At 42.1% G+C, this 17,414-nt stretch overlaps 1 protein-coding gene across 2 annotated transcripts in view; it reads right to left on the reverse strand.

Moving 5' to 3' along the window:
• Positions 1–213: 213 nt before the first annotated feature.
• LOC131427918 (intermembrane lipid transfer protein Vps13D) overlaps positions 214–17,414 on the reverse strand; it is a 29,776-nt gene continuing 12,575 nt past the window's right edge. For both annotated transcript variants that reach the window (XM_058591502.1, XM_058591501.1), the window contains exons 8-10: positions 6,056–6,837; positions 557–5,992; positions 214–495 (exon numbers count right to left, since the gene is read on the reverse strand). In XM_058591502.1, the coding sequence (XP_058447485.1) occupies positions 424–495; positions 557–5,992; positions 6,056–6,837 (6,290 nt within the window). In that variant the 3' untranslated portion in view covers positions 214–423. The remainder of the gene's footprint in view (positions 496–556; positions 5,993–6,055; positions 6,838–17,414) is intronic.

Consider the following 17,414-nt stretch of genomic DNA (forward strand, 5'->3'; position numbering starts at 1 on the left):
TGAACCAATTTTCTCAAACTTAAATCCAAATGAAAGGCTTTTTGATCTCATACAAATGCAGAATTTCATCTGGAACAGACTTCCAGTTCCTAACTTTTTTTAATTGGTAGTTTTGATGAGTCTTGCTGTGATATATAGGAATTATATGTATAATATTAGAATGGAATCAACAGACTAGTTAGGATAAACGGAAGAAAACACATTATTGTTCTTGTAAAATATTTATTTCAACATACTTTTTGTTCGGGACTTTAAAAATAACAAAAAATGATATTGTCTTAAATCAAAGCTACAACTGACATCATGTTAATTCAATCAACATCGTCTCAAATAATGTACGAATAATTTATTTTTATTGCATTAACCAAAACAATTCAGTACGAGTAACATTATGTAACGAATAACAAGAAATCTTGTTTCGCTTCACGGTTCAATCACAGAGTTCGAGTTAAGAGTTTGCTCACCTTCGTCGTAGATACATTTAGCAAAATTGATCTGGAACAAGATTTTCATGTAATAATTGTTAAAAATTGGGAACAATAATTGTATGACTTACATGGTGACATATCTTTTTGGCGATTTCTTCGTTCTGACAACGTACGCGGGGCCTTTTAACCATTTCCGGTGCGCTAGGAGTAAGAGACTTAGAGGGCAACATTAGACAGAACTCAATGTATGTAATCTTTTTGGCCCGCGGATTGGGATCTGATGCGGTAGGGGGAGGAATGATCACCGGCTGACAGGATATGATCTCACTGAGCCGGTAATGAAAAACGATTGTTGTCGTGTCTTCATTCTTTGAAAAACCCCACACGTTTTCAGCGGAAACGAGAAGTCTCATTTTCGATTCTTTGGTATCCAACAGGCACGGTTCATATGCCATAAAATGTTCGGTGAAGTTACGTTTGTTTATCAAAAACAGATACTGCTGACCTTTACTTTGCAGGCTTGAGTACGGTGGAAGTAATCCACCAGGGCCACCCGTCACAACTCTTGGATGTCGTTTCCGTTCCGGTAGAATACGACTAGAGCTTTTGCTTTGTTCACGAACCGCGTTTGCCGTCTCTGATGCGAGATCTAGTACCCCAATCACTGGTTTGGTAACGGTTCCTACCAAACCCTTCCCAAGGCCTGTTATGAAACCGGAAAACCCATCGTTTACTGTTCCGTGATACGTATGCTTCACTACACTCGTCACACCACCCAGCAAACCAAAAGTAAATCCTTTGAAACCGGCTACTAAGTGATCCCCAGTTGTGCTTCCACTGCCTCCCGACACATCTAAAATCTTCTGACGAGCTTCAACATGTTCATCATCGAACACCACCTTGCCCAACCCGTCGGAAATCGTTTCTGTGAGCTTAGCTGTTGAGTTAGATATTCCGTGTGTTACGTTCTTGACTAGTGATGATATCGAACCTTCTAACAGCAAACCAGAAACTCCCTCGGTTAGATCATTAGCGAAACCAAGTGGATTCCCCAGGAAATCCACTGATCCCAGTATGGATGCTGCTTGCCATTTCAGCTCCTGTTTATAGTGCAATTTAATTGCATTTAAGTATGCATCCATAGTTTCAAAGTGACATTTGTGCGTAAACTTCTCGAAGTTGATGATCGCATCCTCGAACTTGATAAAGGTAAATCCGAGATTTCGCTTCACTTCTGCAAATTCCGGTGCGAGCTTAGAAGCGGTTATAAAACTCAGTCTTATCTGGCTTGGGACGATCTGCAGATCTCCAAAATAGAAGCGTTTCACGTTAGCATCAAGAACTTTGTAGACAATTTTTTGTGCTTCGTAGTCGGATTCATCTGGAAGAGCAGTCGGATCAACTGGACTTTTTGCTAAACCGGTAAACTTGATTAGTCGCAGAATCAGGCGTTCTTCTAAGTATACGGATACTGGACGAATACTCAATATAAAGTGTTCGAAAATAATTGCGTTGGTGTTGGGACTAGGTAATAATTTTACATTCAGTTGCAACGATGATAGAGCCGATCGGTTTGGCGATTCATTAAATGACGGTGGATTGATCGTGTACAAAGTTATTGGACAGGTAGTTTCAAAAAGTTGATTGTCGATTTGCATATCTCCTACGCTAAAGTCCAGTGACATAACTGTAGGAGTTGAGATAAGTTCCATGTTGATGTCCTCCAGGGTGATGTAAGCCAACTCTTCGCAAGGTTTGTTCGAGATGAGTGACAATCCGAACCCCTTTCGCAGATTTAGAACCACGTAATATTCCTGTTGTACGTGGATGTTCTGAACGTGTTCATTGAATGATTTCCGTCCTGGTTGTTCACTGAGGATGTGAGATACGTGCTTCCACGACATGTCGTATGCCAAAGCTCCACCAGACAGATTTTTAACATCCTTTATTTGAATACATTTAATTGGTCCATCCATACGATAGCTTACGGACAAACAGCCTGAGCCGGGTCGTAGCTTTTGCCGTTCAATGGCTTGGTCGTACGGAACACCATACCGATTCAATGCCTTTGTTTCTGAAACACACATTCCTAATACTGCTTCGGATCCAGCCTGTAGTCCAAATATACCACCCTTCGCTTGAACGCTCATGTTCGAGTGTTCACACATCAGTCGACCTTCTTCGGTGAATCGCCACGTTTGCGTCGACTTTCGTTGTCGGTTGGCCGGTCTTACAACCAGGTTGATGAACTGCATCGGTTGTGGTGGTCTTTCTAAATCTAGCACAAACCTTGCCAACTTTTTGCCTGGTTCACTTGGTGGTGACGAACCTTCATGTTCCAACTGTTTCTCGTGATTCATTCTCCACAGCTGAGAACGATCGCCTGCCTGCTTTCGAACCAGAACCACCCGACTATCCACCACTCCCAGCACTAGCTGTTGCGTTTTAACATCCCAATCATTGGGGCTACCAAAATCGAACGATGGAGTTGCCTCAAATGTTTGGCTGAACGCAATATAGATGAAGTTCTCGTAAGTCAATCTGAAATTCTCGAATCCGTTGAGCGAACAGTTTTCAAAATCACCCCCTGGCGCTTCTAGCTGTAAATATTTATTTCCCAACGGATCGTCGAGAACATACGCAATCGAGCTTCGTGGTTTTACCGTTGTCTTGAATTGATGTTTGGCTGCTGCCTGATGGAATCGTATAGGCACTTCCGAGTAGTTATCCAACCGGATGGGTGGTGGCAACGATTGGGCATCGCTGAAAATCATGAAATAGGTCGCCCCATGCAGGATAGTTTCCAACCGTAAAAATTGCATCGCTCCATTCACTGTTCGCAAATTGATGTAAAGACTTTGCGTTTCATAGATGGGAATTCCGGCAGACCACAGGCATTCGGGTACCTCGGGTAAACGAACGCACAGTTCTTGTTCTTTATCCAACCGAGGCCAATGAAATGCTATATGACAGCCAGGAACGGCTTCAATGAACGCCGATTTCACTGCGGGATCATACACCGTTTCTGTGAAGCATTTCTGTAGCACTTGTAGTTTGTAGGAGCTTCGATTGTACAGTTGATATCTGGGCGAGAACGTAACTATCGATGTCTGGTTGTATCGACCCCGTGCTCGACGTACCTCGATTCCTATAATAAATGACTCGTTCCCGCTGACCAATTGTCTGTGTTTAGTGCCCTGCTCTAGCTTGAATGGTTGGCACCAGTTTAATCCTTGTCCGAAGCGTCTACCAAGTCGCATTGTCAAACAGCCCGAACTCGAGGGATCCGAAAATGCAAACATAAAGGGAGAAATCATTCTGGCTTGTTCGTTTTCGGAAAACTGTCCAGAGCTCTCACTATCCAAATCATCCTGGCGGAACACTAACGGTATACCGGTCCTATTGACCAACCAGAATGGTGCACTGATTGATATCTGTATGCCACGGCCTTTCGCGATATGGATGACGGCTCTTAATTTTAACATTCTAGCTTTGGTATCGAACAGTCTCACATCCAACTCCGTAGAACCATAGAAACTTGCAGGAATACTGATCTGTCCTGCTTCTGGATAGCTATCCAAGGTAATGGTCAACATCACCTGCTGTTCCATGTCTACTTCCGTTATCCTAGCTGTTTGTGATGCTGATATTCTGCCATGAGTTCCCGATGGTAGTTTGTACAATAAATCGCACGGAAGCAGGTTATGAATTCTCATCGGGGGCCACAGCGTGATCGTATGTCCAGGTAGCAAAATAACATCTCTTGCGGGATAGCTTTCTTTGCGAATGGACACCAACATTTTGTAGGATCGCTCACGTAGCCCTCGACACGTTCTCAGCTCCTGGTAGATCTCTCCGGTTTCAATCGCTTCATTCCATCGGACACCTTTGTCGGTAAACTGAAAACCGTTGTTGTTGCTATTGAAGGATTTGTGAATATCGAATTTTTGCAGCAAGGTCCACCCTTCACTGGAATTGCTTACTTCCTCCGAATGAGATTGATTTGCACTGACGTCATCGGGAACGGAAACATTGGTCGGCAAAGGTCTAAAATACAGGATGGCATGTACGTGAGTTAACGGGACATTAAGTACTTCGTTGGAGTGAAGAATTTGAGTTTTCGTATCCGGCCAGTTTCGTATGTTCAGATGTCCATAGAGGTGTTCCATTTTCACCAGAACCGGATTTTCAAGTTTGTTAATCAATCTTAAGGCAGACTGTATAGTGATTAGCTTCTGAGCGGAGCCTTCCAACGATACTCCAAACACTATTCTTGCTCGCGGTATCTGCGAGTAGTCGTCTACTAGATCGGATCGGGCGTGTCGAAAGAATGTTCCAACACGATCCACGGAAATTGGTCCTACTTCTTGCCAACCATCTATTCGCACAGCTATTTGATGTAAATTGAACTTGTGTGTATCTCTGTGCCGTTGTTTGCTTTTCGTAGAATAGGAGAATGTTGTAACTCCTCCAGGATCGACAAGGGTCCACTGAGTGTCAGGATCGGTCATTACATTAGATCTCGATATTTCCGTTGACACAATAGTTGTGTACCAAAGTTTCACACCTGTGTCATTTTTTATTGCGAACGGAACAAACGGTGTTCTCCTTCGATAGTTGACCGGACTTTTACATGATGAATTTGTGGAATTATAATAGTCTTGTGTCCAATTTTCTTTGACAAGTTTATACAAATCAATCGACGTACTAGTAATATTCAGTCTTAAAGTATCGTTGCTTTCAATTTTTAAGTTCAACCGGTTTCTGTTAGTACCGGTCTGTCCTAAACTGTAGCCCCATTCGGCTTCAACTTTCCACGGTTCAATCAATGGTTCCCAACCACTCAAAGCTCGATTGTAATAGTCACTAGCAAACACTCCCGACATTCGGCCTGCCTTGAAGCCGGCGAACGTAGTCGAAAACGCTTCTATTGCATTAGTGGGATCTCCGTCATCTCCATTAGCAATGATCGAACACCGGCCAAGTTCCTGTCTTAGATCCAGTTTACTCAACGAAAGCTCTACGAATGGAACATCTGCATCACGACAGTCGTCGATCACACAAATCGATACACATGGAGCTTTCAGCTCAACTGCTTCAATAACCTTTCGATTGTCTGACAAATAACTTTGCGGTTCAGAGTTCTGTGTTAGCCATAGAGCTGCTTCGTCTATTTGATTATTGCATTTCTCCAGAGCCTTGAGACAATCGCCTCTATTGAAACCTAGCAGTACCAGTTTTTCCACAGCCGTATTTGCCTCCTGACTCTCTTCCACACTCGTTTGCTTACTATCGCGTGCATGCTTTGTCTGACCCGGAAGCGATTCTAGCATACGTTGGAACATTTTTACGTCGTGATAGGACAATCGTATGCAGAGCTGCTTTTGCATCTGGATATCTAGTACGCCCTGCCGAAGATCCATGTTAATTGTTACTGGGTCAATTATCGACAGGGCTGTCCCATCTTCGGATCCGAGGACGCATGAAAACACTTCCAAGTGGTTCAAATTTATCGACATGGTTTTATTGGACTCAAATGGTCGGTATGACACAACGGTTGTACTCTGGATCGAAGAAAAAGAAAAATAGTATTAGTACGTACAGAATCTTCTTAAATGAACGCCTACCTTTAGAATGACAGCATTAGTGTCATGCTGATCCGTTTTTTCCACCAATAACAATTCAGAATCGGTGATGTTGAGTTTTAACTCCATACGATTATCGTCCGTGGGCGTGGGAGCCCGTTTACTCGCATCGGTGGAAGCTGTTCGCTCGTTTGATCTGAGCTCTAATCCAATTTGAGGTTGATCTTCCTGTTGCAGGATAAAATCCTTGGCATTTTCCAACCAGTCCAGAATAGCCATCAATCGCATATTGTTAAGGAGGATAGTGAATTTTGTCAAATCTTTTCGTCGTCTACTATGTATTTCAGCTTGGACTAGCCCGTTGGCAGGATCGCTTACTATTGGCTGAAGGATGTCAGGAAACACATTCCTTACTTCATCCTGCGAACAGTGCCTATCAAACCTCGTATCTTTGATCAGTATTTCCTGCGAGACCAAGTCGATATCTTGCGCTCCATCACTTAAAGAATCCACCAGGAGCTTAGATTTAATGAAATTGATACACGCTAAAGGTGTAGGTTTTCGTTCACTATCAAACGTTTCCAAGCGAACGGACACATCCTGCAGTTCCAAGTGGATGGAAAGATTTTTCCAAACTTCTTCGATCGGATCCGTGTCGGTATTCAAACTTAAAGTACTACTTGGAATGTACATCGGCCGAAGGTACAATTCATCCAACGCTTCGCCTAAATTGTACGAAAGAAATCCTCTCACTAGTCGGTACTGTTGTAGGTCTAGCACAGCTTCCAACTTGGATAGTGTTCCGTGCACGCTGATATCTGGAACTGAAAAAAATTACGAAGATTAATAGGTGTCACCGACAATTTCTGAGCGATGCTTTGAAAATCAGGAAATACGGCATTGATTTGAAAATATTGGACAACTATATCACTCAATACGATTCCTGAACTATCTGATCAACAAAGTGGTCCTTCGAACCGGATATTTTCCGTCGTGTTGGTTATTGTGCTGGTTTTGCGCGAAAAACAGAGAAACTTGCATTGTGAACGAATTTTGCTAACTTATCAAAAACTAAAGACTGACCCAGAAAGTATGGACGCAACCAAAAACCGCTGCCATTTCGCAATGATTCAGAATCTGTCAATTTTTATGGCTGCGTTCTGTTGTTTACACTCTTCTCTAACCACTTGTGCAGTTGTTTATTCGTTTTAATTAGTTTGTTTCAAAATGCGTGGACTTTCAGCAGAACAACGTCGAAAAATTGTGTACAAATGATGCACAGAACGCGGACTGTCACTGAGAAAGATAGCAAAAATGGAAGGAGTAAGTGAAAAAGCCTTGCGAAATGCAATCAGGAAGTTCGGTGAGGATAACACCTTTGAGGATAAACCGAAAACGGGTCGAAAAAAAGGTCCTGCTAACCCTCAGTTGGGTAAACGTATACTGAAGGCGTTCGAGCAAAGGAAGAAGGTTTTAGTTCGGGATGTGGCCAAAAAAGTGGGCACTTCGAAATCAAATGTTCATCGTGCTAAAGAACGTTTGAATCTTCGAACCTATAAGCAGAAACAACCAAAATGTAGTCCGAAACAAGAAGCATCGATCAGGCCCAGGGTTCGAAAGCTGTACAATACGATTCTTGCTGGAAATTTGAACTTCAAAATCATGAATGACGGAACCTACGTGAAACTCGATTACAAATCCTTACCGGGACCACAATATTATACGGTGCGAGAAGGGCAAGTGTTAAACCAGTCCGAGACATCGATTGAAGTCGAAAAATTTGGTAAGAAAGCTATGGTCTGGCAAGCAATTTGTAACGACTTCTACCCATGATTCGAAGCCACAAGGATCCTGTTGTCTTCTGGCCAGATCTTGCTTCTTGCCACTACTCGAAATCAACGGTAGAATGGTATACTACCAAAAATGTCACTTTCGTCCCAAAAGACATGAATGACCAATTGAGGTATTTTGGGCATTAACGAAGGCACATCTTAGAAAATATGTCTCGGCAGCCGAAATCATTCAACAGTTCGAAAAAGATTGGAAAAAAGTGTCAAAACTTGTCGCCAAGAAGTCTGTACGGAATTTAATGAGGAACGTTCACAAGAAGGTGCGCCAGATAGTCTACAATGGCTAAGTAGCAAATGTTGAGAATAATATTCTGTTGTTGTAGTCTAATATTATCAGTATATCGAATAAAATTTGAACACTTGTGAATTATTTACAGCGAAATCAAAGTGCGTCCATACTTTCTGGGACAGTCTTTATAAGTGAAAAAACGTTGAATGGGAAACCCCAAAAATTCCATGAAACATAAAACCGAAGAATCTACTAGACGTGTTGAATCTACTAGAACGCACTCAACCCCAACGAGTTCGGTAGCGCTTCAAAAGGCGGAACAAGTAAAACGAGAGAACGACAGAAAATTGGCGCAGATATTGGAATGTTGTGGATCGGCGCGATTTGCTATTACAAAAACTACTGGGAATTCGCGAAGGAATGAATGAAGATATTGTGAATGTACATTGGTTGAACCTGCAATCCGAATGGATCACCAGTGATCAAGTTGTACCAAATACTCAATCACTATTTTATAAGGTTTAAGAAAAAATCTAAACCAACTTATCCGGAGGTCTATAAAACAAAATATTCCGATGGTTTAAATATAGGAGATTGTTTATATGCAAATAATAAAGATAGTGTAACTATAACAACATTAACCAAGTTAGTCACATTTTCGGTGATTTCAACTTGTCAAAGACGAATAGAAGCACATGTCAGGCTAACAAACATTGATGGTCTGTTTGTATAGGATTATAGGAGGGCTATTATTATTTGTATTTGGTTGTACACTGAGGTTTCTTTTCACGCGGGGAATACGTACCGCGTAAAAAAACCGCGCAACTTCGGAAATCTGTGTAAAAAAACCTCCTAACTCCAAAAGTTCGATGCCAAATATCTTAGAAATGCATTTAACGTCCAGATCTGGTGTAATCTTAAAAAAAATTTTTTTGTGAAAATCGACTTAGGGACAGACCAATTTTGAGACTTCCAAAATCGAAAATTTTGTTTCGATGCCCAAAAATAATCGCGTAATTTTGGAAATCCGCGTAAAAAAAACCTCGTAACTTCGGAAATCCGCGTAAAAAGAAAGCACATTAAAAAAAATCGCGTAAAAAGAGAGAGTTAATCAATTTGCCGAAATTGGCGTGTGAAACCTGCGAAAGTTGATCGACACATGTTCCAAGAACGTCGACGCACTTAACAACCTCAATCTACCTGTCAATGGCTTGGCAGAGATGATGCTGGTAAATTTAATCGCAAAGCGATTGGACAAGGATACACAGAAATTGTGAGAATCCCAGCTGCCTAAGGAAAAATTGCCATCATTTTTGTACGGGTATTGGTCAGATTCGGGTAAAGAAAAGGATATGTTTGTCGGGTTTGGGTCGAGCACGGGTGCCGATTTGTTCATTTTCAACGGGTATGGGTTAGAAAATTTGGTCGGGTCTCGGGTTTGGGAACTTTTTTTTTCGGGTTCGGGTCGGGTACGGGTGAAGATTTTAATTTATCCATCGAGTACGGGTCGAGTTCGGGTTTGGAAGAAAAATTAATCTCGGGTTCAGGTCGGGTACGGGTAAAATGTTTCTATTTTTAATCGGGTACGGGTCGGTTATATTTTTGTGTAAGTCAGACAAGGAAAACAAAATCAATGAAACGGAAAGTTGGCGATTCCAAGTAAAATGCTCCCTACGTTTAATCTCAGTACAAACATGGCGTGTGCCTGCCACAGTGTGTGCGAAAGATCATAGTGTGCAGAACGGTGCGGAATTTTTTTATGCATGACCCAAAACCTTCTTAGACCGACAGAACTGCTACTGAATGAAACGCTGAATTGCTATCGAATGAAATACGAGATGTGAATCAACGGTCAAAACCCTTGGAGGAGTAAAGAGGATGACATCTTTATGGCATGCTATGGTTGGCTCGGGTCAAATCGAACCGATTCTATGGTGTAAAAAAAAATTAAAACTACGTTGCAATACAGGGTCCGCCATGTAACTTTTTTTAAACATGCAATACAACACAAACGGTTCATCCAATTTCAAAATTTATTTTTTCATATTAAAGTACAATCCTTCCGGTTAATTGTGAAATATAATTTCATTCAAATGACTGCCTCGGCTGGCCTTGCAGTACGCCATACGGGCGGTCCGGTTTTTTAGTACATTTTCGTTTGTATGCAGCTTTATTTCAGCTATGGCTGCACTAATGTTGTCCTTCAAGGCTTGAATTGTCTCTGGCTTGTCCACATAACACTTATCTTCGACAGCCCCCCAAAGATAATAGTCTAACGGCGTCAAGTCACAGCACCGAGGCGGCCAAACGACATCCGAATTTCGACTGATAATCCAACCTTCGAAGACTGTGCGCAGAAGATCGATCGTAGCGTTGACTGTGTGGCACGGAGCGCCGTCTTGTTGGAACCAAATGGTGTCCAAGTCTTCCTCTTCAAGTAACGGGAAGAACCAATCGCTAATCATGGCGCGGTAGCGCTCGCCATTGACCGTGGCGGCGGCTCCTGCCCAATGATGCCGCCAGACCAAAATCCGCGCCAAACCGTCACTCTCTGAGTATGCATCGGCTTCTCCATGATAACGTGCGGGTTTTCCGTCCCCCAGATGCGAAAATTTTGCTTTTTAACATACCCACCGAAATGAAAATGTGCCTCATCCGAGAAGATGATTTTTTGGCAAAAATCGGCGTCTTCTTCAAGCTGATCGCAAGCCCAGTCGGAGCGTTCCTCAAGCGTATGCACAACCATTTTCGTTCAGCGGAAGGATAAAACTAAGTTTCTGTCAAATCAGAAGTGACAATAAGCTCACCAATGTGGCAAAACACAGGCATCATGACTTTTCCTCTTTGATGCTCGTTTATATAAAACATTTTAGAAAACTTTAAATTTGAGTTATTCGTGGTTATCTAATAATACTGAAAAAAGTGAGCGCTTAAAAAAACACTTCTCACACACCTAGTGGTGTGATAATGCCTTTCTCTTGCCAATTAAATAGCTTCCTTATCCTTATCCTTATATTACATTTTGGTGGGGAAAGGGTTCCAATCAGCTTTTTACAGCCCTGTCCAAAATGTATTGCCCTCCCCGTTATTTTGTATCAGGCCGAATTAGCGCATGCGCGCCATATAAACGCCTCTTTCAATATGAGGAAATTACATTGTTACCCAGCAGTTTCTATTATTTCTTCATGTTGGTTTTCTTACCTTTGTTCATAGTTTGTATTCTGTTTTACCTTAATTCCAGTGTTCTATTCAGCTGTGATTCGTGTCTTTTGTTGTCATTTTTCACTCCGTACTTTTGCTGGCATGTTATGTTGCTTCCTTAAATGTAAAAGTTAGTTGTATGCAATGGTGTTTATATTCTTACCAATATTCCTTTCTAATTCTTTCAGCATTTTCGTATTTCTTGTTCCTCATCCAGTCATCCGTTTCCAAAAAAAAAAAAAAAAAAAAAATAGTGTTTCATTGATCTTTGTAGAGCAGCTCATCATGGTTTGACGGATAAGAACTGAGGACATGCGTTTTTATTTAAATGATAATAACACTTGGGTTTAATAGTATTGCTACAGCATGTTCACATTTCGTTATCTTCGGTTGATTCTTGACAGTATATTACCATCCGCTCAGGCACTTTTGAACATCTGGTACTGACTCGCAATCGAAATGTGTCACAACCAATTTGATACAACACACCCGAGGGAACGGTATAATGTATGTTGTACACACAAAAACACATACATACACACAGGCACATACGCATACACACATGCATACATACCTACATGTATTCCACAAGCAAGCATCACAACATTGAGTTACTATTTCTATTCTAATAGATTCTAACTAAAATTTGTGTGCCAATAGTCATCTCATTAGTAGAGTCACCATGTTATTTTACCGATTACTCGACTTTCAATAAATTTATTGAGATAAAATCGAATACAAAATCTTTGCCTCGTCTGTAAGAAGCAATGGAACATAAAAGTAGTTCAGAAATGATTCAATACTGCTGTTTTAACGAACAAAAAAAAAATGCTCCAGATTTCATGTTATTCTTGAAATTAATCTATCAAACAGAGATAACAGATCTCACTCTAACTAATGGTTTTCGTACATGAAATGACTAATGGATTTGAGATGAATGGGGGTACCGTACCGTAATGCAATCAACATCTTATTCAAGTCGTTCCATATATTATTCATTTAATTCAATTATGAAACTAAAAACTGTAACGCATATCTTTATCAAATTGTAACGCTAATTGATTGTATGTGATGATGTTTGCAATATCGTCAAGCCCACCAACCAAAGGAAGGGGCCTTTCTCTTGCCAATTAAATAGCCTCATCAAAACATTTTTAAGACTCTATCCTCGGTCATTAGAGTTGTGAGCTTATCAAATAACTTAATAGTAACTTTCAAATGAGTCTATGTCTTTCGTAATCGATTGTTTCATTTTCGAAAAATTTTGGGGCATTGAAAAACACTGATATTTGTCTTCTTATGTCACATACAGGGCTGGCAATAATCAACTCAGTACTTTATCATCACCGAGTTCAGCTCACCTGCAAATCGGTTTCAAAAGCATCGCTGAACGAGTTGAGTAACTGAGTAACCATTTGTGTAGAGAAAACATCGTCTCAACATCATAGTGTCAAGCAATCAGCAGATGAGCGCTGAGTGCACATCAAATATTAGAACCCACTGAGAGACGATTTGTGAGTTGCGGTTTGATGTGTTTGTACATCAACACATTGAATCAGATTCTTATGACACTGTCTCTTTTGTATTCCTCATCCACCAGAGTTGCCATGGGCGGCCAACGTTCGAATCGATGCCATTTCATTCCAATTCTCAAGACATTTTCTCGTATGCTGGAAAACGCATTCGGTTCAGTAGCCAGTTGTGTTTAGCTCGAGACATGAAATTCAATCGCTTATGATATACAACACGCTACGGTTCGACATTTGTTTTCGTACATTAATGCTCGTGTTCGTTTTGAGTACCAGCAAAAACAAAACCGAAAATCTGGATTGTGTTGGCAGCTCTGTGGTTTAAGCATACACTCACCGGTGTAGCTCGGTACGGTGATGCCAAACTCAGTACTCACTTTTTAAAACTAGGAATGAGAGTTAAATGCTATGAAATCAAAACTGAGAACCATCAATACCATCATAATTTGATGTCAGCGGTGCTCTTTATAGGTGAGTGTGTTTGTTTAGATCAGCGATGATTTTCATCTTTACCATCATTGTACGGATTGCATCGTAGATCATGAGGTGAGCTGATGAATAGAAAAAATCGAATCTTATGAGTGAGTTTTTGCCACCCTTGGTCACATATAAAATTCGCCCTTATTCAGAATAACGTCGTATCAATTCTACGATCGTATTTCATTTGTATTCTCAATAACGCTAGCAAAATCAAAGGTAGCTAGGATTCGATCGAACCATATTCGATCGAAAAATCAATACGTCGTTATTCAGAATAAAGGCGAGTGTACCTCTCGAACCGGACCCATAACCCTTAAAATTTGATTGACATTGTTAGCTTTCAGATAAACCTAATACCATGTTCACATTTGCGTTGATATCACTTGATATACCGAGATGATATGCAAATCATGTCGAAGTGTTCACATATGATCGAAATGATCAAGTTGTCATATAGAATGTTCCCATTAGAAGTAAGATAAATAATATTGTTTTTCTCTCCTAAAATTCAATCAATAATTGAAGTCGCGCATTTATCGGTCTCCGAGCGCCAATATTCGTTGATAAAATCAAAATTATAATGATTGTTTATTGTCACTCTCAAAGTGACGTTCATAAATGAGTGCGTTCAATGCCATTTTCCGTGTTGCTAGTTGGGATTTTTGACAACTTGACATGATATCGTACATGATATCCCGGATATCATGCTAAAATGGTGATACGCGTTGACATCAAATTGTATGGGATATCAAGTGATATCGCACTTGATATCATCGGATATCAAGTATATCCCAATATCACTTGATATCAGCTTTAATGTGAACATACTATAAGTTTATCTAAATTTGTTGAGTCATATTCGAGGAAAATCAAACAATGAAAAATGTGTGGATAGTCGGTTAAGTCACTTATACTATTATATCTTCGGAATCGGAAGGGACATTCATTTGCTTTTCGATCTTCATCCACAATTTAATAGTAGCTTTCAAACGAGCCCGGGTTGGCGGTTCAATGCATAGGACGCTGGTCTTACAAGCCAGTTGTCGTATGTTCGAGCACCGACCTGGAAGGACTCAGCGTCAGTCGGGTTCATAGTACTAGCCATGCAATGATTCTGTACAATAAGAATCGCCTCAAACTCTGTTGGAACAGAAAGGCCAAATTCTACAAAAGGAATGTAATGCCAAGACTGCTTTTCAAACAAGACTTGTAGAAATCGACTCTGCCATGTCAGAGAAAATTGAGCGATAAATAAATGCATTTTATCGGTGACGTCAGTTATATCATTATATCTTCGGAACCAGACGTGAAAGCCATTTTATATTTGAACTAGATACACAATTCAATAGTAGCTTTCAAACGTGTGTTAAAATCGGCTCGGCTGAGAAAATAGGGCAGTTCAAAAAACAACACGCGTTTTGTCGGTTATGCCACTTATCTGCGGAACCAGAAGTGACGGTCATTCGATATTCGAACTTGATCCACAATTCAACAGTAGCTATCAAATGAGTCAAAATCGGCTCATCACCTCTGAGAAAATTGAGCGGTAAAAACAACTCATTTTGTCGGTTACGTCACTTATGTCATTATATGAACCAAAAGTGACTGCCATTTGATCTTCAAAATTTATTAATTGTCCAATAGTAGCTTTCAAACGAGTCTACGCTCATTGGAATCGGTTCAACCATCTTCGAGAAAATTTAACGAAAATGATTTCCATTTGAAAAGTGCACAAATATACACACACACACATACAAATTGTATATAACACTCTGTGTATCCGGAACTCCGATCGAAAGTCGGTTGTCGGGTCTATTGTCTTTCTATAGCGAAATGTGAAAAGAGCGGAACCAGAAATGACAGCCATTTGATCTTCAAACTTGATCATTGTTCAAATAGTAGTTTGGTAAACGATTGGACAATGCGCAATTCAGGCCCCAATGTGGTTCATAGTCTCTTGTCCTGTAACTCCTATCCCTACCTCCCCGCGGCTGGGTTGCGAGTAACCATAGGAAAGATCGGGTAACCAACCCCGGTGGGACCTTGGTCGTATGCTGACAGGGAAGGGGGGCTTGCTTTCTCTTTATAGAGAGCAAGCCTACCCCAGCGTCTGTTCCCCAGGTTGGGGCGGCTCGAAACAGCGGCTGATTACCGTCCTTGTGTCAGCGTGGGACTCTAAACAGTGCTGACACGATGGCCCTCCGGCGAGACAGGATGTTGGTACAGGGCTAACAAGCCGCCCGGAAAACATATGTTACGTACGATCAAGAAGGAAATACGACTCGGAATAATCGGCAAAGACCTACGCAACGAACAAAGGACTACGATTGGAAGCTTGGCACATGGAACTGCATATCGCTTGGCTTCCCAGGATAAGACCGAATGCTGCAAGATGAGCTTCTTATCCGCGGCTTCGATGTCGTAGCACTGCAGGAACTTTGTTGGACGGGACAGAAGGTGTGGTAAAGTGGGCATCGAGCGGCTAACTTCTACCAGAGCTGTGGCACAACCAACGGTCTAGGAACGGGATTTGCGTATTGAAGATCAAGGGCCGTTTCTTCAATTACAGCATCATCAACGTGCACTGCCCACATGAGACGAGACCCGATGACGAGAAGGAAGTATTTTACGCGCAGCTGGAACGAACCTACGACAGCTGTCCACGGCGGGATGTAAAACTTGTCATCGGCGACATGAATGCTCAGGTTTGGCCGGGAGGCAATGTACAGACCTGTGATCGGGCTGGAGAGCCTGCACGAGGTAACAAACGACAACGGCCAACGATGCGTGAACATGCAGCCTCCCGAGGAATGGTAGCTCGAAGCACCTTCTTCCCCTGCAAAGATATCCACAAAGCCACCTGGAGATCACCTGATCAACATACGGAAAATCAAATCGACCACGTTCTCATCGACGGGCGATTCTTCTCCGACGTCATCAATGTCCGCACCTACCGCAGTGCCAACATTGATTCTGACCACTACCTTGTTGCAGTTTGTATGCGCTCAAAACTATCGACGGTGCACAACACTCGTCGCACAGAAACGCCGGGATTCAATCTCGAGTAGCTATGTAGCGTTCGTACTGCAAAGAAATACGCGCAACAACTGGAGCAAGTGCTACCAACGGAAGAGCAGCTTGGCGCGGCGACTCTTGAAGACGGCTGGAGGAATATAAGATCAGCCGTAAGTAGCACTGCTTCAACCGTACTAGCTACGAGATTATCGAATCGAGGAAATGACTCGTTTGACGGCGAATGCCAGCAGTTGGTCGAAGAGAAGAATGCACCAAGGGCGAGGATGCTGCAACACAGCACTAGAGCGAACGAGGAACAATACAGGTAGGCACGGAACAGACAGAACACGGTTTTCCGGAGGAAAAGCGCCACCAGGAAGACCAAGATCGCGAAGCGATGGAACTGCTTTTCCGCGCAAATGATACACGGAAATTCTATGAGAAGTTGAACCGCTCACGTAGAGGCTTCACGCCACAGGCCGAAATGTGCAGAGATACCAGTGGTAACCTTCTCACGAACGAACGTGAGGTGATTGACAGGTGGAAGCAGTGCTATGACGAGCATCTGGATGGCGAAGCACAGGATACAGAGAACGACACAGGAATCAATCTGGGTGCACGCTCAGCCGACGACAGATTCCCAGCACCTGATCTGACAGAGATACGTGAGAAGATCGGCAAGCTGAGGAGCAACAAAGCCGCGGGCAATGACCAGTTATCAGGCGAGCTGCTCAAACATGGAGGAGAGGCACTGGCTAGAGCGCTGCACTGGATGATTTCTAAGATTTGGGAGGAAGAGATTCTACCGTAGGAATGGATGAATGGAGTTGTATGTCTCGTCTACAAAAAGGGCGATAAGCTAGATTGTTGCAATTACCACGCAATCACATTGCTGAACGTCGCCTACAAGGTACTCTCCCAAATCCTTTGCCGTCGTCTATCACCAATAGCTAAGGAGATCGTAGGGCCGTACCAAGCGGGAATTACTGGAGCCCGCGCCACTACGGATCACATATTCGCGATAAGACAAGTACTCCAGAAGTGTCGTGAATACAACGTACCCACGCATCACCTATTCATTGACTTCAAAGCGGCAT

The sequence above is a fragment of the Malaya genurostris genome, chromosome 2 (assembly GCF_030247185.1).
Source record: "Malaya genurostris strain Urasoe2022 chromosome 2, Malgen_1.1, whole genome shotgun sequence".
In the NCBI taxonomy this organism is placed as follows: Eukaryota; Metazoa; Arthropoda; class Insecta; order Diptera; family Culicidae; genus Malaya; species Malaya genurostris.